The sequence below is a fragment of the Ursus americanus genome, chromosome 10 (assembly GCF_024610735.1).
Source record: "Ursus americanus isolate L20-20 chromosome 10, mUrsAme1.1.p, whole genome shotgun sequence".
Taxonomy (NCBI): domain Eukaryota; kingdom Metazoa; phylum Chordata; class Mammalia; order Carnivora; family Ursidae; genus Ursus; species Ursus americanus.
This window is the reverse complement of record NC_142136.1, coordinates 57,246,328-57,269,117: the sequence shown is the minus strand read 5'-3', so window position 1 is coordinate 57,269,117 and position 22,790 is coordinate 57,246,328. Positions and strand designations below refer to the sequence as shown.

The window sequence follows — 22,790 nt, the reverse complement described above, 5'->3', positions numbered from 1 at the left end:
TTGTTTGTTTGTTTGTTTTTGTCTCTTTCATGTTGGAGGCTCTTTCTCAGATGTGCCGTCATCCTTTATTGTCTGTTTACATCTGAGTAATGCATTACACAGGATATGCACACTGTGCCAGACATCATCCATAGTCCCTGTGAAGGGACAGTGGTGAGATCTAGCGGTCATTGCCTTTACCGAACTTCACTTCACTACTAGTAAGACAGCAGATGTTATCTCCTGATGTGATGCAATATAAAGTAGAAAACCCATATGACTTGCCAAAAACATCTGATCTGAATCCATCCGTGCCTTTAGATCTAACTTTGAGTTGACAGGATTTACAAGAGATACAGGAACAAGTTAAGTGATACCACAAGGAAACAATCAGGCAAATCAGTTGTGAGACCCTCCTTCAGTTAAATGACCTGGTCCCTTCCAAAGGGGGAGGGGGACAAACAAAAGGAAGAAGACTGTTCTAGGAAGGAGAATAAAGACACATAATAACCAAATGCAATGTCATTCTAGGGACAATGAGGGAAATTTCAAAATGGATCGAATATTAGACAATATTAGAGAACTATTTTAAATTTTCTTAGGTGCGATCATGGATTATATATAGATTTTGATTATGCATGATAATGACCTTCACTGAAATATGTAGGAGTGAAATATCACAATGTCCGCAGCTCATTTTCATATCGTTCAGAGAAACAATACATGGACATATATTTATCTATATTTATATTTATTTTTCTAAAGATAAAGCAAATATGTTAAGATGCTAACTATTGTACAACTTAAAAGGTAGGTAAATGGGTGTTCATTATACTTTATTTCCAATGATTCTATATGTTTACTATTTCCATAATAAAATATAGGTAGAAAAAAGAGGAAGATACAAAAGAGCTGCTAGAAGCTTGTATGAGCCCTGGGTTTGTGGGCGGGGCTCATCAATTGGCGAGCAAGCTGTTTCATGAGAGGACCTTCAGATATCTCCAGCTGGTCAAAACTCCTACAGAGGAGCCCCCAGTCCCTGCCTGGGGAGGGCAAACCTCACTGCCAGCACACGGTTGCTGAATGGGCAAGGGGTCTGCACAGCCTCACCAGTCAGTTCACAGACTTTCTCCTGTTTTCATAGATGTCTCACCCCCTTCTCAACTGGGTAATACCTCCAGAGAATAAACCAATGGTATTCTACCAGGGAGCATCAGAGCAGTTGCCTGGCCTGAGTAAGATAGTAAAGGAGTCTGAGGGTCTGTTTCTTCATACAGGCTTCCCACCAATTCTATTTTCAGCCCCATTTTGAAGCTTCCTGATATTCCAAGTCTGGAGATCTCCCAGGGTTTGGTGCAGAAGGGCTTGCTTATCACTGTGAGGCTGTAGAGCATGGTCTCTGGGCCACACCTCTACAGATTCTGCTGTGTGACCTGGGACAAGTTATTTAACCTCTCTGTGCTTTATCCCCAAAATCAGGATACAAATTCTAGCATTGTTGGGGTATTATATGAGTCAGTGTACCTTCAACACTTAGACCAGTGCCTGGTACAGAGGAAGTCCTTTGAGCTACACACACACACACACACACACACACGCACCCCCCCACACACGCATACACACTCCAACCCCCCAGCCAACTTAGGTTTCCACTTTGTCTGGTGTATGAGATCGCTTTCCATCTTCCATGATTTTATTGCTGTCTCAAGCCTGCTACTCTTTCTGCTTTCTTTGTCCATGTGAGGTTTGGTCTTTTTTTTTTTCTTTGCTGTCCCCCTAGTGAGGTTTGGGCAGACAGTAGAGTTTTTCCCAACCTTAAACCACAAGTCTCCACAACTTTCTTTCTCTGTCCCTCCTAATGACCCCGTTCAGGTAGTATATTCATCACATTCTAGCCTGAACTCACTGGAATGTTGCAGGCATAGCCTGGGGAGTGAATGTTCAGGCTTCTCAGGTCTGAAACCCGCTCTTAATGTTAATCTAGAAAGTGGCTGAGAAGTGCCACAAGATGAACCTGCTGGTTGAGCTTTCTGAAATCTGAATCATCATCACTGGCTGAGGGGAAGGAAGGGCTCGTGGCATGGCGGGCCACCCCCAAGCTTGTGTAAGAACCTTGTGATCCACGGCTGTGTCAGAACAAAACAACAAGCTTCTCACCCCTGCAGCCTAGAGCTCTTGATTCCCAGGGATCATCTCCCTAGGGAACTTAATCACCCTCAAAGTGGTAGAAGGGGGTACCTTTGCCAATAACTTTCTTGAAGGGTTTGGAATGCTAGTTTCAAGGAATGAATTCCCTCCCCAGGTAGGATTAGGCCCGTGGAATTGTGATCTTCACTTCTTCTTCTGCCTGGGTCATGATGTTGTCCTTCTGCACCTGGAGAAGCCCCACTCCCAAGTGTAGGATACAACTGAGGAAAAAGTGATTTTTCCAGTTAAAGACAGACACTACCTTCTGGCTAGTTGTCCCTTGTACGTTGGCACTCTCTACTGAGCCGAAATAAAAGAGCTTGGGCTGCTTATTTTCCATTTACCATTCCCCACCCTTGTCTACCCTGCTCTGTGCCCTAGGAGGCCACCCTCTGATGGAGATGGGGGGGGGGGAGGAAGGAGAGGCCAGATTATTAATCCCCTGCTCATTCTCCATCTCAGAGGGTGCTACTGGGCTAGCAGATTATTAATCCCCTGCTCATTCTCCATCTCAGAGGGTGCTACTGGGCTAGCAGATTATTAATCCCCTGCTCATTCTCCATCTCAGAGGGTGCTACTGGGCTAGCAGATTATTAATCCCCTGCTCATTCTCCATCTCAGAGGGTACTACTGGGCTAGCCACGTAGCTCTCCACTCCCTGGCTCGAGGCCACCATTTTCTAAGTGCCTGAGAAGGCGGCAGTCCCACATGCCCAGACCTTCCCTCTTGGGCCTTCTTTCTGCACACAGTAGGTCCTTGCTGTGTGGACAGTGAGAGATATGTGGCCCATATTCATATGGCCTTGAGCAAAGTTGTGAAGTTCCAGCTCTTTTGTTTCTGGCAGCACTCCTTCCTTTTTTCAGCTGTTCTCAACTTTTAGCTTTGCGTTCTTAACAAAACCTCTCCTGAAAAGATCTTGAGAATTCATTCACTTTAAAGTGCAAATAACTAAACCATCCTTGCTGCCCGTCGTCTAAGGATATTTTCTTTTAAAAACTGATGTCCAAGGAATGAACCTGTCAATGTAGGATTTCAAAGAGAAGTGGAATTGAGTGTGGGCTTCTATTTCCAATCTTCTGGAGTCATTCCTAGCCATTCAACCTACTAGCCTTTGTAAGAGGAGCGTGTGTTTAAATGTGAAGAAAGCATAATGTATAAACTTGTCCAATCACTATGTTGTATGCTTGAAACTAATGTAACATTGTAGGTCAACTATACTCAAATAATAAAAAAGTGCATGGAGGAGATACTAATTCTAGGCTGACAATTCTTTTATTGAAAGTGCTTTGGGCCAGGAAGGGGCAGAGGAGAAGCACTAAAATGGAGATGTCAGTAGATACGGTAGGAAGGCAGATGGAGGCTAAGTGTCCAGAGTTTCAGAATTCGTAAGAGCTGTCTTGTGACCTCACTCCCACCCCTTCTACCCTTGCACCAGCTATGACACCCTCTTTACTCCAGAACAAGTCTGGGTCTGGAAAATTCTAAGGCTACAAGAAAAGCCTGGGCCCCCAGAACTCTGTGCTTCATATGCATTTTTAACAAACCATAGCATAAGTTCATAGTTGTCCCACATCGAAAGTTAGACTGTGTCGGAGGGCAGGGACTGTGTCTCCTTCATCCTGTCGTTCTTGTACATAGCTCAGTGTTTGACATATAGTAGGTGTTCAAGAGATACAAGTTGACCAGATGGACACAGTACCTCACTGAATTGTCACAAGAGCTTTGTGAGGTACTCCCTCTTATCATTCCCATTCTGTAGATGAGGCAGCTGGAGCTTAGTTGGGTTAAATAATTTGCCCAGGTTACCCAGCTGGTGAGGCACAGAGCTGGTGTTCTAGTCAATTCTGATCAACTTTAAGGCCAGGCTCCAAACTGGAGCACTTAACTGCATTTAGACAGCACCAATTTGAGCAAAGGGTATGGATGCGTCTCCGTCTTGATAGTGATTCTCTCGTGGAAGAATTTTCATAACCCTCAAAATCTTTGTATACATTTATTTATATCCTTTATATTTTCCCTCCAAGTTAAGCCAGCATTTCATGCCATATGAAATCGAAGTTTGTGGAATTCAAAAAGGAAAATAAAAATGGCAAAATGATACAGTATCATGTTCATAATCTGGAGATAATTTATAAATCATGATGCCTTCTTTTATTTGAAGAATTGGAAATGCTTTTGTGAGAACTAATTTGTTAAGGTTTGTGATTTCATGCTTGAAGTAGGCTTGAAATATCCACATGGATATTTCCAGGTTCCAAGTTGCTGGTGGAGAGGAGGGGGTCAGGGGAGGGAGAAGGATTCATTATTAGGTCTTAGCTTGAAATCTGAGGCAGAACAAGGCCATTTTCTCATGGAAAATTTTTAAATACTTACGCTCTGTAGCTGTAGAGCCAAATCTCCTTGGGGGTGAATGTTGTCAGAGGAGTGGAAATCAAGACAATGAGGTAAAAATAAGACTTTTTTTTTCCTTTCTAAAATTGTTTTGTTTTTCCTGAACTGCTGCTTTTATGAGCAGTATGGGAAAGGGATGCAGGGTCATGCTTCACCACACCAAGAAATACTTCTCTCAGTAAGTTGGAGGCAATCATAGGTTTCCATAATCTTGTGAGAGGAGAATGCCATGGGTCATACTGGGTTCATCATTCCTAATTAAGTGTCCTCCAGAATGCATTCCAGTTGATTAGCCCTTACCAATGTTATTTTACTAATCATGGATGTGACTAGAAGCTCACAGAGCCAAACCAATGGGAGCTATTGGGGAGCTATAATTAAAAATAAATCTCCTGCCAATCCGAAAACCTCTCCACAGAGGTAGTAGAGAAGGAAGACCATTTTCTTACTGAATAAGCATTCAACCAGAATGTGATGTGCCTCACAGGCAGTCAGCTAGGGACTGCAAAGACAGAAAGGAATCTCACCCTCTGATACAGCCAGGCAGACACAACCCATTACCTACATAATAACCAGTCTCAAGTCAGAGGGCGTGACAGCACCATTTGTCATACAAGGTTCATCCTAGATTTACCTGGTAATTGGGGTCACCATCTGTTAGCTAATTGGCTTTAACCTAAACAGAAACAAACCTCTCATATCTTTATGACAGGAAGTAGTTTTGCAACGTGAAGTGAGGTACTTGCCAAGTTAGGCTCTTGCCCTTCCACAGAGACTGGGTGGCAGGCCCTATCTCCCTTGATGTTGACATTTCAAAGGGATTGGTCCCAGGTTCTTGAGAAAGACATTCCTGAGTCCTAAAGCTGGCAACAGCTTTATTTAGCTTTTTAAAGGATTTACATACATTTCAAAGAAACAGAGGAAAGAACTTACCAGTCTAGTTCTAAAGTTAATGCTCTAACAAAAGGAATGCAGGGAGAAGTCTCTTCTTTTCAACAGGGACAATTAAGCCTCCTCTTTTGAATTTGTATTTGTCCTTACAGGCCAAGAGGTGGCAGCAAAGGTTGGCCTCTCCACCTCCTGTTCACTCAGGGACTCTCCCATCTTATCCCAGCCTCCGCAGAAAGAGGCACAGACTAAACAACTCATCATTCCTATTTGACTTCCATCTGTCTGAAGGCCGGCCAGGCCTGGGGCTTCTGGAAGGGAGTGCTCCCCCCAAGTTCTCCCCCCCCCCACTTGTGTCATCTTGGTTCTGAGGAAAGTGCAAGTCTTCTGAAGCTGGGCCCCTGAGGCTGGGGCGCTTGAGGTGTTGATGTGTGTTCTAAATCTTTGAGGATAAGAAGGAAAGGCAAGGTCCTGGCTCACCCACGTGTGGGGCATGGGTGCCTGGTCCACTTGGAGGGACACAACTGTCCCAGCCCAGCAGGAGGAGGCGCGTGTGTAGACTGGTGAGGACAGACAACTGAGAACCACAACACAGCAGAACCAAGTCAAAACCAACCCCTGTGGTTCACTTTCACCAGAGGATTGATTCTGACCAAGAGAGGAAGGAGAAAAATCTTTAAAATCCGTGAAGCAGAAAGGGGGAAACTCAGCCTCATATTCATGTGGGTAATCAGCTCTCCAAACTAGAACAGTTCTCACTCCACACAGTGTTTGCAGAAAAAAGAACAGAGGCATTTTAATTTAAGAAGAAAACAGACACCTGCTGTCCTGCATTTATAGCCACATCCACTGGCTCACATTCCTGTCCTTCACTCACTCTCAGGGATTAATGGGAGCTCGATGGATCTGAAAGGTGTGGGGGAATCGGAACAGGCAAAGTACCTCTCAGGTAAGGAAAACACTGTTAAAAAACAAAACAGAAAGCATGATTTGTCTTTTCCTAAGGTTCCCTGTTTGTAGTTCTAATATATATATATATATATATATATATATATATATATATATATATATATATATATATATATATATATACATACACACACACACACACATATATATATATACACACACACATATATATATACACACATATATGAATATGTACATGTATATCTCTGAGCAGAAGAGCAGGGGGGAAACCCTTCCATCTGCCCTTACCTCCCGCTTCCATGGCCCTGGGGCCCTGGCCTGCCTCAGGTGGGGAAGCAAGGGCTGAGGCTACCCTACCGACTACTGACTGCCCTACCCTTCAGTTGCCAGCAGCAAAGGGAATGTAAGTCTCACTTGCAAGGGCTACCCTGGACCTACTGTCACTTTTGTTTCCAGGCAGGCAAGTCTAGCTTCCCTGTGGTCCTCAGGGAAGGCTCTGAGAAGGAACAGAGTCCGACCCTCCCTCCAGCACCACCAGTGTTAGGGTGTAAGCAGAAGGATGGGAGCCCTGGAGTGGGCAAGGCCAGGCCCCTGCCTGGGCAGGAGAGCAACCTCTCACTCCTCCCGGGCACTGGCTCTGGGCCCTGCACATGCTTTCACTGGCCACCTACCTCCAGGGCCTTGGCGTCCCCCGTGGCCCCCTACCATACCTCACTAGGTCCCCACTTAGCATTCCCTCTCCTACTTAGACTACAAGTCAGGTAGTTCTGAGCACGACACGTCCCAGAAAAAGCATGTATGACTTTTTGCTGTTGCTTTTACTACAGATGATGCTTGAAGTACAGGCTTGTGCTGCCATTTTGCTCTTGAGCTAGTGAGCCTCTTGGAGTTCTCATTTGGGGATTTCACTCTGGACAGTTCAGAGCACCTGGGGACTCCCTGCCATGACACCCAGTTCAATATCTTTAAGTAGTTATTCGTTATTCACCCAGGTATTTAATGAGCAGTTCCTAGTACCTAATATCGTTAAAGGCTTTGAAGAGGATCGAAGGATGTAAGGCATCCCCCGAGCTCTAGGAACTTAGCCCATCCTTGGAGAGACTCTGTACCCACATGTAGAACAGCCCCGGTTCAGGCACTAACGAGTGGGCCAGCACCAGGCGAGTGCAGGAAAGGGGTGAACATGGGCTGAGGTGTATAGGCAGAGCTTCCTGCACGGTGGGATCTAAGGATCCTTAAAATCATGGGCAAGATTCAAACAGGAAAACATCCTAAGCCTAAAAAACAACAGGGGTTCAGGAGGCTGCCCTAAGGTTGTGTGACCCCAGAGGCTTGCTGCCATGGCCAGCATCACTCATGTAACTACAGAACTGCCTGCTGACACGGAAGCTTGAAGAACGGAGCACATGCACAGAGGGGCATGGGAAATCCCAGGAAGGTGCTGTGGGGCCTTGCATCCTGTGGGATTCCCATACTCACATGAGGTAAACGTCTCAGAAGCTGGGGAGGTAGAAGGCTGGCAGGACTGCCCTCGGACTCTGAGGCTCTCAAACCCCACCTTCTGTCCACAGAATTGTATAGTTCCCACTCCATAATTCACCTGCTGGGTGATTCTGTGACTGATTTGGCATTCAATCCCTCTAAGCAGGGACCAGCAGGGAGTTCTGGTCAACACTAACTGGGCACTAACCGGCATGGTTCTTAGGATATTTTGTTTTGTTATCCTTCTTCCCAAATCTTATCCAAGAGGGATGATGAGAGGAGAGCTCCTGGGGCTTGTTAAGAGCACATCTGCCTTTAAGGATTTGGGGCTGTCATCACACACTACCTGCTGGTCCCCCTGTCCACTCTGTTTGGTCCAAGCAAGGAGCACGCTCTCAGAGCTGGACAACAGCATGGTGCATCCTGATGTCAGAAAGAGACTGACAATTGTCAAGAGAAGGGAAACAAATGCCCACAGCATGATGTCTTCTACAGTGACAGGATGTCTGTTTGCCCCAGTGGTGGCAAGAGCATGCATGTCAATCAAAAGACATCCCAGTCACCCTCTACCCTGCCTCCCTGCTTCAGGACCCTCTCTCCACCCCAAGTCAGCTACCCAAGCCATCTTCCTAAGTACAGATCTCCCTGCCACTTATCAAAACAGTTCAGGACATTCAGAAAGACACTTCATAGCAGATGGACCTCTGCCCATACAGAGATACAGAAATGTTGGGTAAACTATCACCAAAAAATTGTATTTTAATACACGTTGTCCTTGAACAAAAGAAAGGATATCATCAAGTGGCAGAAATGAAGAGCAAAACCACAGCCAAAGCAGGTAAGTGTAAGCTGGGAGCCTGGAGTCCACAGAGATATTAGAAAAGCCAAGGTTAGGCTCTAGGGACCAGACTAAGGTTATAACACTTGCATGGGAACAGGAGGTATGGCCTTAAGCTTGCTTAGAAGAGAGAAAATTTTGATCTGAGCTCGGTAGAAAAGCAAGAGTATCAAAGAGATGCCCCTTACTTAAAAGGGAATTGGGAAATGCTCTCCACTAGCTCAGGAAAGTATGAAGAAGCAAATGGTCTCTCTTGGGACATGGGTGCAAAAAAAAAAAAAAAAAATCACCTGTCAGAAATTGAATCCCTAGGGCCTGTGCCATGAATGGGCACAGAACCCAAATTGATGCCACCTATGAGGCCATGAGCCCCAAGCACAGAAACTAACATAATGTTTGATCTAAAACAGTGAAACCTCCAGGAGCCTAGTCAACACTGATGTGAAACCACTCTGTGTAGAAACACTGTCATGACGCAGGGCACATGGGAGTCACACAGGGAAAAACAAATCCTACCAAAGATGAGCTCAATAAAAACTGACACATCACGTGAGGAAAGGAGACTCTGTGTGTGGGAACCAGCTGATGCATCCAGCAGGGTATCCCGATGACTGCAGGTAACAGAACAATCTGAAGGAAGCTATCCACACACTCATATCCAGCACTTCAATACCAGAACCCACCAGTTCTGGCCCCGTCCCAACTCATTCCTCCTGTGTCCACCTTCTCAGGTCATTCCGATCTCCTGAGTGTATACTCAAAATCCTACGCCATTTTCAACTTCTTCTCTCAGCTTTTTCCCTTCAAAAATGGCTTTCAGTTTCTCATCTTTCTTCCTCCTCTCTCCTCTGTTACTGAGAAGGGCAGCTAGCAGGTCTCCCTACCTGCCTGACTCCAGTGTCCCCCTTCTTTTTATTCCACCCCACACAACCACTAAGTTGCCCTCCTAAATGGTAAGTCCAGTGGTTTCACTTCCCTGAGCCAAATGCAGATTACGAAAGTCCAAATCTTCCCCAGCTTGGACTGAAAGTTTTTTCCAGTTTTGTTTCCTATTATAATACATCCTCCTCATCCACCCATCACCCCTCGCCAGCTTACTTGTCCTTCCTTCACTCCCCCTCATACTTCCAAGCAGTCTCCTCCCTCTGACCTGACTGCTTCCCTCATCACATCAGCTGACTTGGCTTAAACCTTCTAGAAACATGATGTGGAAGAATACAGGCATCATTTGGATAGACCTACCTGGTTTCAAATTCTAGATATGTCACTTAATAACTCTGTGCCTCAAGCAAGTCACAACCTCCCCCAGCCTCAGTTTCCAATTATGCAACAAGAGAATCATACCTACTTTGCAGAATCAAGAGAACTGAGAGAGAATCTATGGAAAGCACCAAGCACAGAACTTGGCCCCAGTAAGTGCTCAATAAACACCTGCTGAATTGAGCCTCCCTCTGGTTTTATATGGGAGTTTTGTCTTACTGTTTCCCCAGCCAGAGCTCCATGAGGTCTGAAGCCTTGTCCAGTCTGTCTTGTATCTTTGTACTTTCCTGTGCCTGAACAGGAAAACCTGTCTACTGACAAGTAGTGGAAAGAATTTACCATGCCTAACCTGATGTTAGAAGGGAAGAATTTGGGTAGAGAGACCCCAGTGGATCTCAGATGTTGGAAGGGTGTTGAGGGCCCATTTATACTGTGTCACTCCAGAGAGGAAAGAACCACCATCAGGAGCAATAAGGAGGACGGTTTTAGTCCAGGGTAGGAATACCCAACATGTAGAGCTGTTTAACATGAGAGCAGGTGTCAAATATGAGCTCCCAGCCATTAAAAAATTCTAGAAAGTATTCCTCTGTTGGATGACAGATAAGACCAGATGAGTGATCCTTAACTTTTGGGAGTCACAAAAGTCTGATAAAAGTTATGGGTCTTCTTCACCCCCCCCCAAAAAGGCTCAAAGCATAACATTTTGCAAATAATTTTGCAAATAATTTCAGGAGCTTCATGGTTCCTAGATAAAGATCACCTGAAAACTCTTGTAGGATGCTATGTTCAACTTTCTTTTTTACTGTTAGTAATGAAAAAGAAGCACTTCTGTTATATGTATCTTCAAAATTCACACCTCCCATCTCCAAGGCCTGGCTCATAATTAAAAACTCAATGCCATTTGCCCACATTCAATGCTCTACATATTTGTTGATTAAATGAGTGAATAAATGAATGAAATCTTTAATCTTTAAGGAAAGATATGCTGTATGAAGAAGAGAAAAAAAGAGATAAATATGAGGCATTTTAGAAAAAGACCAATACAAGATGATAAAAAATAGTTCATCAGGGTCAGACAAAAGGATAAATTTTGGAAGGCCCCAACTCTCAGCCTCTTGCCCGATTCCATGGGGGCAGAGTCACCTACTCAACTCTGCTAGCCCCTGGCTGCTTGCACTCAGAGTGATCATGGCACAAACCCAGAGGCACCAGGGAAAAATCACTCCTAAGATTGCGACCATGTCCAGATGATTTTTTAATCTCATTTTGAAACCTCTTTCTGTGAATTTAGGTCTTAATCGTAATGTAACCATTCATTCATTGTTCGACTACTATAATTGCTCAGTTCACCCTTGCAAATGAGTTTTAAAAGGAAGTGTGTTGAGGCATTTTTTTTCCCTTAAGAGTATTATTATTCAAAGAATAGTTGGTTTTCAACATAAACACTAGTGACAATAAGCCCCAAGAAGAAAATATCCTGTCCAAGCACAGAGGACTTCTTGTTTGACAAGCAGGGACTAACTGCTTCTTTCAGTTCGTATAGGCAAAGACTCACTGCTCTGCCCAGATCAAGTCTTCGTGCTCTCTCCACTCCCTGCCACACCTGTGCTCACGTGGAGACACACTGGCAGCGGGATTTCAGGAGCCGTCTCAAGCTCTGCAGGGCCTCGGGCAGCCCGGCGCCAGTGAGGGCACTACAGGCCCGGAGCTCCCAGCTGCGGTCCTGGAATCTCTCCAGGCCCAGCCTGTCTCTGATCCCAAGCAGCGGCAGAGCATCAGGCGCCTCCTGTTTGTTGGCCAGCACCAAGAAAGGGACGCTGGCCATGTGTGGATCATTCAGGACTTCCATGAGCTCAGCCACCGCCTCGGGCAAGCGAACTTCATCTGTGCTATCCAGCACATACACGAGGACATCCGTGCCTTCCAGGTAGTCCTTCCAGTTGGCCCTCAGCTGGGTCTGTCCCCCCACATCCCACATCGTCAGAGACACATGGCCCGGGGCTTCGAGAGGCTCCACGTTGAAACCAACAGTGGGCAGGGTCTCCACCAGCTGGTAGCCCTTCAGTTTGTACAGGAGCGTGGTCTTGCCAGCTGAGTCGAGGCCTATCATCACCACCTGGGCTTCTGCCTTGTGACCTCGGGAATTCACAGAACCCATGGTGGCCACTGCTAACCCCTAGGGGAGAAAGGCCAGGTGCACACATCAGCCATTCTTTTCGGGAGGAACACAAATCCACGCAGGCACATGGAAGAAGAGCCTCTCCTCCAAAAGTAGGAAGTGTCTTTACAATGTCAGGTTTCAAACAGAGGCCTGGGCTCTGAAAGGGCCAGGAAGTAAGGGCAAATGAATCACCACGAGCTGACCTATCTGCGGAGGGGGGGGAAGGGAGCTGCCTCAGAGAATAGGGTAGGGCTCCCTAGAAGACGCCCAATGCAGGCTCACCTTCCTTGGTAGTTAAAGCAAAGAAGCAAAAGGAAGTTCCAGTTAGATATAACCTAGTTCAGTAGGAATGACCCAAAGATGTCTTCAGTGCTTGCTAGTCTGTGGCTTTCTGCCTCTGTTTTCTTCCTATAAGCCTAAATCCTGAAGTGGAAGCTAGCTCCAGTTCAGAGCACCAAGTGAAGAGGACGGTCAGCTCATGGTAACTTCGGCTGCCTTTGGAACTCCCCTCAGGACCAGCACTTTGTCCTGCGAACAGTGGCTATTTCAAATACGGTTGCCTGGGGACAAATGTACAAGTCACAGCCAAGTGGTTTCCCCCATCGCCTTATCAAGGTAAATTGCCTATAGAGCACGACTTACTTTTTTTTATTTAGAAATGCCCAGTTTCTAAAACCAAGACCTGTTCCCGACCTAGGGGAAACCTGGCTGGGACAGGAGAAGGGACATTTCTCCCGGGTGGGGGGTGGGGAGTGTTTCGGCTGCCCCTGGAGAAGAATAAGACAGGCTCCGTTCATTCCTCGCCGACGGGAGAAGAGGGAAAGTAAAGTTACCTCCGCGTTATTAGACTGAGGCTGAGAGCTCCTCCTCTGTGGCCGTCCGCTCGCACGCAGCCGCGTTCTAAGTGGCGGGGGGGGGGGGGGGGGTCCCAAGAGCGAAATGAGAAGGAAATGTAGCGGCTGTTGCTGGTTCCCCTTTTCCGCTTCCTTCCCCAGGTGGTCGGGGCGGGGCGGGTCCACAGCCCCTCCCTCAGCCCCGCGCGGCCGGAGCTGTGCTCTCGCTGGGGACGGGCTGCACCGTTGTCGCCAGCCCGTCAGGTCCTGATAGAGCGAAGCCTCGTACCAACGCCGTTTCTTAGCAGCTCAGAACACATGCCCTGATGTTTTTTCTGGAGCCTGGAGATTCTTTTGTTTGCTTGGACCCTACAGGCTTTTAAAAACTGCCTAAGTATGATTCAAACACTCTAAAAAACAGTAACTATGTTGAGGGTAAACGGTAAAAACTGAATAATCGTGTCAATGTGGTGGAACTATGCGCAGTTAAACACTGCTTTTTTTTTTTTTTCCAGCAATGTCATCATGTGTTTCCCAGCAAACAGTGATACCTCCAGAAGGCATAATTTTAAAAAAATTATGGCCAATCAGAAGCCGTTGATTCTGCAGCTCTCTGACTGGCATCTGCAGTTGCAGGGATTTGGCTCTTGGAACTGGTCACGTTTGTAGGGTGCTTCCTGTCTTCCCACGCGTTATTTCATTAAAACGTCAAGAACCGAGCTGGGGGCTTATGACTCTCCCGGTTTACAAATAACTAAAGAGGCTCAGAGTAAATAATTTGCACAAGATCTTGCTGGGATTTATTCATCTCTTCCTCTTTCAGCGTGTCTGCTACTCAACAAAGAAAGTGCTTTGTAGAAAGCAAACATCCTGTTGTAATTGTTGCTTTTGTTAGGCCAGGGTATTTTAACAGGAGGGAGTGGTTAGAAAAAGTCAAAACACAGAGTGTGTTATGTACACCACTGTGTTGTGTTGTTATTGATGTTGCTGCCGCTTAGCTCTTTGGGGTACCTGTGGTTGTAGGCTATAGTCCTTTTGCAACCAGCCTGGGCAAGTGGGAATTTATAGCCAAGGATCAGCGGGGTGGGGGTCAGCGGATGCAAAATTGCTGAGAGGGAACATCATGGGTCAGAGGGGATTCTGGCTAAACTGACCTAACAGGATTCTTGCTGAAGGCAGGCCAGGTGACCAGACGTCACCTGGGGAAAGGTGGGGGCTGACAATTGCGATCAGATATTGAGGTGATTAGATATTAAGGGCAGGGCATTCTGGTTAACAAGTAGCAGGGTTCTTGCTAAAACGGGATTTTACGAGGAAGTGCACAGATGAGCCTAGAAGAAGGTTCCGGAGCCTGACTGAAGTTTGGCCAAGCAAAGAATCTTTGTCATTAACCCAGAGCAGTCTCCAAGCATTAAGGAACTGTCTGGAGGAAGGCTTGTCCATCTAATCCATGGGCCAGGGCTATCAGATCTAGCTGGGACTCAGTCCTGTCCAGCTGATGAAGCCGTGGGGATCCTGCCAGGATTTGATTTGCAGGAGGATTGGGATGGGCAGAGGATAAGGACACAGAGGCCAAGGATAAGTTGTGCCTGGGGCCTGGGAGCCAAGGGGGCAGGGCTGCTATCATTCTGATCCTGGTTCCTTCTGCATGAGTTCTGGGAAGAGGGGAGAGGTGGACAGAAGCTGAAGAAGACACTGACTTGAGAAGAAAGGTTGGACTAGGTAGTGTAAAGTTTAGTTCAGCTCAAATATCTTATAGGACAATGGAATTTTTATTGAGCAGCTATAAGCAAAGCTTTGTAGAGTCTATCACATGGTTTTTAATTATTTATTTTTAAAGATTTTATTCATTTATTGAGAAGAGAGAGAGCACAAGCAGGGGGAGCAGCAGAGGGAGAGCAAGAAGCAGGCTCCCCGCTGAGCAAGGAGCCCAACACAGGGGCTCAGTCCCAGGACTCTGAGATTATGACCTGAGCCACAGGCAGACCCTTAACCGACTGAGCCACCCAGGCACCCCTATCACATGATTTTTTAAAATGCTCTTCAAAATGCATCTGCATGCCATGTGAATGGAGAGGTCAGCATCATTCTTGTATGTGAAGACTAGGACATCATGTATCAGAATTAGATACAGAATATATTGCAGACTCTTAAACTGTGTTTATTTCGCATTATAAATTGTATTTAGAATTATTACCACTTTGAGTGCCTTGTGAGTGTTTTACATTTACAGCACAGCTCATCTTCCAGAACTTTTCTATTTCTAGTTTCCATTTTATTAGTAACACCATGTCTTGCTTTGTTTTGTTTTGTTTTTTTATCACCATCTCCTTCTAACCAAATGAGGAACCTGGCAAAGTTGGGGGCAATTTCCTTGCCTGTCTCTCTTTGCTCTGTCTCCATCCAAACAGAAATAGTATCTCTTTCTCTCTCAAAAACAAAACAAAACAAAACAAAAAAACACAAGAGGAAAAGAAACTAGCAGTGAGTGATGTGCTTTCTGAAACAGCGAGCTGAGAAAGATTTGAAGGATGTTAGCCCTGCACCGAAGCAGCTTTGACTACTGACTAATGCTTTTACAGTGTTTGCAGGTTTCCTGAAGCTAAGGGGGAAAAGCCAACAGTGGCCAGAGACTGTCTCCTGAAAATGTGCAGGGAGGATGATGCAGAGGCCAAGACAGAAGTGCCATGAGCTCCGCTGTGCCGCAGAGCCAGTGAGCTGCTGCTATTTATCCTCCCAGGTTGTTTCAATATGCAAAGTAGGTCTTCAGCAGCGGCTGCCATTCAATCAGCCATGGTTCCTGAACTGGATAGTGTATTTTTAGTTGGCAGGAAAAAAAAAACTTGATTAGGAAGGAGGTTGGAAGGTCATTTAGTAGCTAGAAACTCAAATCCGCACTTGGGACTTCTTTACATTTCCCAGATGAGTTCCTGTCACTCTGGGCAGCAATGAGCAAAGTGCTTCAATTCTCTACTTTTTATAAACAAAATTACATAAGTAATGATGAATACATTGTTTTTCATTTGAGTGTCAAACAATGTAAATGCCTACAGGACAAAATTCTTAGGTTCACTCCTTTTTTTTTTTTTTTTTTTTAAAGAAGGAAGGAGGCGGGGGCAGAGAAAGAATCCCAAGCAGGCTCCATGACCAAAGCGGAGCCTGCCATGGGGTTCGATCTCACAACCCTGAGATCATGACCTGAGCCTGAATCAAGAGTCAGATACTTCACTGACTGAGCCACACAGGCACCCAAGTTCACTCTTTAAAAAAAAAAAAAAGATTTTATTTGTTTTAGGAGAGAGGGAGAGAGCTAGGGGATGGGGGGGGGGAGGGCAGAGGGAGAGAGAGAATCTCAAGCAGACTCTGTGCTGAGCATAGAGCCCAAGACAGGGCTCGATCTCACAACCCTGAGATCACCACCTGAGCCAAAATCAAGAGTCAGACGTTTAATTGACTCAGCCACCCAGGTGCCCTGAGTTCAGCCTTTAAATCCCTACTCCTCTCCTCTCAGGTTATCAGGATTAGTAGTTTGATGTACATTTTTGCAGTGATCTTTCTATATATACTTACATGTTTGGGAGCACACACATCTATTTTAACTGTTAATTTTTTGTTTGTATCTTTTAAATGTAATTGTGATGTCTGTAGCTTATCACATTGAACAATACATTTATGAGGTCCTTCCACGTTAGTATATATACTAACTCATCTTAGTATATATACTAACTTATCATTTTGTTATTATTTTTTTAAAGGATTTTATTAAATAATGAGAAGGCCACAAGAAAATATAAGAAGCATCAGGCTAAAATATTCATAGACGAAATTATATGATTCTGAGATTTGCTCATAAATAATCTAGCAATGGAGAAGTAGTAGCTTGGGATATGATGCGGCAAGATTGGCCCTGAATTGATAGTTGTCAAAGCCAGGTAGACAGTCTTCCTTAGGAGTTTTACAAGAGTCCCTCCTGTGCGCAAGGCCATGACAGCGTCTTATGAAGCGTAGGGCTTCCCACAGTTGGGGCAGCGGGCAGGCCTTTCTGGCGGGCGCAGTACTGGCTCTCCAGTGGGAACATGGTCAGTAGGAATGGACCGCTCCGTATATTCTACGTCAAAGCCCACTCTCAGCTCTCAGGAATGAGCAAATCAGAATACTTCTTGGGGTGAAAGGAATATTGTCAGGTGGTCCTGTCTGTAGGGCATGGAGAGGAGGGGAGAAACCTCATTACCGCATGATCAAGGCCTGCCAAATACAGATAAGAATTCCAGCCAGGCTTGCCTGGGAATGTTTTCTTCCAGGTAAAGAGAATATGACTGCAGATAGCTTGGTGATAAGATTCTTTATTGTGTCTATGTCTTAAGTCATACTACTTCAGCTTGAACTAGTTCTCTACATCATATGCACGTCTCCTTTGAGATTCCCTTGACCTCTGTCCCGTGTTGGATCCTCTGCTTTTATGTCTCAGATTTTCCTTTCTCTTGGTTTGCTTCGTTGTTTTGGTGGGGCACACCTTCAGTAACCTCTTGCATGCACGGGAGGTAAGTTTTTAGACCTTGAATCTCTGTAAATGTCTTTTTTTTTTTTTTTTACCTCTAACAATGTATTAATAGTTTGTCCGGATATGAGATTCTAGGATGAAAATCATTTCCTTTCAGGACTTAGAAGGTATTGCTTTGTTGTGTTGTGGTTTCCACTGCTGCCGTTGAGAACCTAAAACGAGACTGACACTCTTGATCCATCATTTGTGACTCTTTTTCTCTCCGGAAGCTTATAAAATCTTCACTTTGTTCCAAGAATTCTGAAATGTCAACTAAATTGTCATGTTGTGAAAGTTTTTAATCTTCCCCCTTTTTATTCTTTCCTTTTACTTTGTTACAATTTAAAATTTTTGTTTTGTTTTTGTATGAGAGAGATGTTAAACAGGTTTGTAAACCAAAAGGTTTTAAAACTTTTTTACTTGATATGAGTCTATTCTCATCCATTATGCTGGAAACTTAGTGGGCCCTTTCGTCTGCCTCTTACTGCTAGAAGTAGGTTACTTCCAATTTTGGGACATCTTGAATTTTCTCCTCCATTTTTTATGTTCCCTCTTTTTGGAATTCCTATTATTTGGTTGCTGAACTTTGACTTATTCTTTTATTAAAAATAATTAGTTTCTGGGGGACCTGGGTGGCTCAGTCTCTTAAGCAGCTGGCTCTTGGTTTTGGCTCAGGTCATGATCTCAGGGTTGTGAGATTGAGCCCCACATCATGCTCCAAGCTCAGCAGGGAGTCTGCTTGAGATTCTCTCCCTGCCTCTCCCTCTGCTCCTCCCCACCAATCTCTCTCCCTCTCTAATAAATAAATAAACAAATAAACAAACAAATACAATCTTTAAAATATATTTTTTTTTCTTTCTCTTCTTACACCTTTACCTTTTCACTCTACTTTCCGGGAGATTTCTTCAATGTTATCTTTCAACCCTTCCATTACGTTTTCATTTCATCTATTATCTCTCTGTTTTCCCCCCAATGGCTCTTTTTTGTTCTCTGAATCTCTCTGAGGTTCCAGGGCACCAGGGAGAATGACAATAGGAGACCCCGAAGCAGAGGACATGTGGTAACAACCAGAGGGTTCATGTTCTATTTTCTGAGTTACTGAAGTCTGCCTCCTTCAAAGTAACATCCAGTCTGTTTCCCAGCATGGAGCCTGCCAGCCTGCTTCTACCTGGATCCTATTTGCCGTCTTGGGACAGAATGCTATTAGATCAATGTGTGCAGTGATTACACTGGGAACAGATGAAGGCTCACAGAACATTCACCAACGTAGATCGTATGGTAAGCTACAAGTCTAATAATTATAAAAGAATTGAAAACACACTGAATATATTCCTCTGTGTGACCAAAGTAGAATTAAGGTAGCAATAATCAGTGGAAAGATATCTGGAAAACCCCCAAATTTTTGGAAATTAAATAACCTGCTTCTAAATAGCCCAAAAGTCAAAGAACAAATTGCAATGGGAATTAGAAAATATTTTGAGCTGAATAAAAATGAAAATACAGCATATCAGAATTTGGGAGTTACAGCAAAACCACCGGGAAATGTATACACTTAAATGCTTGTATTATAAAAGAAGAAAGATGTAAAATCAATTAACTAAGTGAAAGAAAAAAAGAAAAGCAAACTAAATACAAAATAAGAAATAGAATAATCAAAATAAGAATGAAAATCAATTAAACAGAAAAAATAGAGAAAATGGACATAGTCAAAAGTTGATTCTTTGAAAAGATTAATAAAATCAATAAACTGCTGATAAGGCTGATTAAGAAGAAAAGAAAATTATGAAGAATAAAAAAGGGACATCATTATCAATTTTAGACCAAAAAAAAAAAAAACTGACAAGGAAGATATTATGGGCAGTCTTATGCCAAGAAAACCAATAGCTTAGATGAATTGAATAAATGCTACGTATTGAATAAGCTATCTCTTTTTCTTGGCTCACTTGAAATATCACCTTTCTTGGGGCACCTAGGTGGCTCAGTCGGTTAAGCATCTGACTCTTGATTTCGGCTCGGCTCATGATCTCAGTGTTGTGAGATTGAGCCCCGTGTCGAGCTCTGCACTGAGTGTGAAGCCTGCTTGGGATTCTTTTCCTCTCTCTCTGACTGTCCCCCCCTCCCTCCGTCCCCCTAAAAAGGAAAGAAAGAGAGAAAGAGAGAAAGAGACAGAAAGAACGAAAGAGAGAGAAAGAAGAAAGAAAGATGGATAGATGACCTTTATCGTACACAAATTCACATACTGACACATAGGTATGGTTTGGATGCTTTTATGTATCACATTCCATTACTGTATTTGCTCTAAGAGCAAGTACTGCAGTAAACCAGTGGGTAGTTGCATAAACTTTTCTTTTTTTTTAATTTTTTTTTTTAAGATTTTTTTTTTTTATTTATTTATTCGACAGAAATAGAGACAGCCAGCGAGAGAGGGAACACAAGCAGGGGGAGTAGGAGAAGAAGAAGCAGGCTCATAGCGGAGGAGCCCGATATGGGGCTCGATCCCACAATGCTGGGATCACACCCTGAGCCGAAGGCAGACGCTTAACCGCTAAGCCACGCAGGCGCCCCTGCATAAACTTTTCTGACCCAGCCTCAAAGGGCCACTCCTGCTGCAATTTATTGGTTCCAGGCAAATTTTAAGCCCACTTAGATTCCAAGGGAGGGTACATAGACTCCATCTCTCAAAGAATTTGTGGCCATTAAAAAAAAATCCGTGCTGTCTTTTGTGGTAGTGCTTCTAATGTTTTCAATAAGTATAATATTTCTGTAGGTTTTGGATAAATATCCTTTATAAATTTGAGGACCTCTCTAATTAGATTATGGAGAAATAGAAACAGCAGTTGTCATTTATTTTTCTCATAGACAAGTAGTATAATTCATGGAGAATAGGTTTTCTTTTTTTTTTTAAGTATAATTGACATACAATGTTATATTAGTTTCAGGTGTATAACATAGTGATTTGACAATTCTGTACACTACTCACGGCACACCGTGAATAGTGTAGTCACCATCTGTCACCATACAACATTATTACAATATTATTGGTTATATTCTCCATCCTGTACTTTTCACCTCCGTGACATATTTATTTTACAAGAGAAAGTTTGTGCTACTTAATCCTCTTTACCTATTTTACCCGTCTCTCCACCCATCTCCCCTCTGGCAACTACCTTCAAGTTTGTTCTCTGAATTTAAGAGTCTGTTTTGGTTTGTTCATTTGTTTCGTCTCTTAGATTCTACATATATGTAAAATCATATGGTAGTTATCTTTCTCTGTCTGATGTATTTCACTTAGGGAAATATTCCATCCATCCATGTTGTCTTAAATGATAAGATCTCATTTTTTTTTAATGGCTGAGTAATATTCGTGGAGAATAGTTTTTAAGGGTAAATTTAGATTGCCAGATTTGTGAAATCTGGCCACACAGGTGAAATTTACTACACAATACCAAATACTATTTAGATTCTAAACTTTGTGAAGCACTGTAATCCTCTGGTGAATGTGCCTGGGCCACATTTTAAAAGTTGGTCACCTCTATAACAGGTTTGGAAATATCACAGTAATTTTAGGATTGAATGAAGAAGTGTATCTTAAAATTAAAAAAAAAACCTATAAAATCTGAATTTGGTGTGAATGTCTTACAAGGCAGCATCACATCTAGGTTGGTTAGTAAATAAACTAGAAGCAAAGTAAACAAAGACTCTAGGTTTGGGCTCACGCCACACGGTGGCAGGCTTACTCTGTTGTGCTCCCTCTTCAGGACCAAAAGAACCAAAAATAGAAATGGGGGAAAACAAACTTATAAGAAACAAATCTTTCTGGTGGTGGGATAAGGGAGGGGAATGATGACTGTTTCTCTGGTGTCTACTGTGTGTTAGACAGAGATAAGCAAACATTCATCATCTAATGCATGAAGAAGGACAAATACTGCTAGTAAGAGTAAGATATTCATCAAAGAAGTTCCAAATGTAGGATTGAGTTCATGAGCTAATCTGGTAACCTTCTTCAGCCTTGGTTCCTTGTGAGTTTTGATGTATTAGTGACTTAGTCCATAGATTCTCGCTCTGTATTTTGAGGCAGATTCTCCTTGCAGGTCCCTGAAACATTGTCTGCATGTTCACAATAACTGAGAACTGTAGATAGGAAGATATGTAGGGACCAGTTTGTAGCAGCATGTACAAAGGAAAAGAAGAGCAGCTGGAGAGTGAGAAAAATGTGTTTTGTACATCAAACAAATACTTGTGAACATGCCTTACATGTGTAAGTTTCAAAATAAAGAGCATTCTAAAATAAAAATTAAAAAAAAGAAACAAATCTTAATGCTTGTATTTAACTACCTTAAGCCACATATTTTAGGAAGGATGACATAAGTAATTAGTTTGTCAAGATTATATGTTCAGGGCCGCCTGGGTGGCTCAGTTGGTTAGGCATCTGCATTCAGCTCAGGTCGTGATCCCAGGGTCCTGGGACGAGTCCCACATCTCCCATTGTGATCTGTGTTGCTCTTTCCACTTCTGCAGGTTTCTCATGGAAGCCACTTGGGAAAGATGGTGGAATGACAACACGGAAGAAACTTGGTCGCGGAATCATGTCTTGGAGCTTTGTGCCTGGTAGAAACCATCATTTTGGACATTCCATGAGTGAGAAATAAACTTCTATTTTGTGATGACACCGAGATTCTGGGGCTTATCTATTATGACGGCTAGCATTCACTAAAATAGCCTGTAGAGCACTTAGCACAATACCTGACACAATACCCGCTTAATAAATGTTAGATGTTGTTAATATCATGACTCTAAATATAAACCAGGGGGCACCTGGGTGGCTCAGTCGGTTGAATGTCCCACTCTTGGTTTTGCTCAGGTCATGATCTCAAGGTTGTAGAATCAAGCCCCATGGAGTCTGATTGTTCCCCTCTCCCTCTGCTCCTCTTTCTCTCTCTCATAAATAAATAAATAACATCTTTAAAAAAATAAATAAATATAGGGGCGCCTGGATAGTTCAGTCAGTTAAGTGTCTGCCTTTCTCAGGTCATGATCCCAGGGTCCTGGGATCAAACCCCATGTCAGGCTCCCTGCTTAGCCGGGATCATGCTTCTCTGACTCCTGTGCTCCTGCCTGCCCCCTGCTCATGCTTGCTCTCTCTCTCTAATAAATAAATAATCTTAAAATAAATAAATATAAACCAAGAGCCTAAAACTCTGAACTTCAAACATAGCAATAGTATGGAGATTCTTCTGCAATATACGAGATGTGGGTTTTTTTTGTTTTTGTTTTTGTTTTTTAAGCTGGAGAGTCTAGGAA

At 43.8% G+C, this 22,790-nt stretch overlaps 1 protein-coding gene and 1 long non-coding RNA gene across 2 annotated transcripts; one reads left to right on the top strand and one right to left on the bottom strand.

Moving 5' to 3' along the window:
- Positions 1 to 5,804: 5,804 nt before the first annotated feature.
- Positions 5,805 to 22,156, top strand: LOC123791863 (uncharacterized). The gene is made up of 5 exons (XR_006779525.2): positions 5,805 to 6,394; positions 11,490 to 11,882; positions 12,532 to 12,731; positions 18,632 to 18,767; positions 22,008 to 22,156. It is a non-coding gene; the product is annotated as an uncharacterized LOC123791863 (long non-coding RNA).
- Positions 11,565 to 13,015, bottom strand: ARL11 (ARF like GTPase 11). The gene is made up of 2 exons (XM_045796856.2): positions 12,950 to 13,015; positions 11,565 to 12,131 (listed from the first exon to the last, which is right to left on the bottom strand). Exon 2 carries the CDS (start codon positions 12,111 to 12,113, stop codon positions 11,565 to 11,567), a length of 549 nt encoding a protein of 182 aa, XP_045652812.1. The 5' UTR covers positions 12,114 to 12,131; positions 12,950 to 13,015.
- Positions 22,157 to 22,790: the final 634 nt, after the last annotated feature.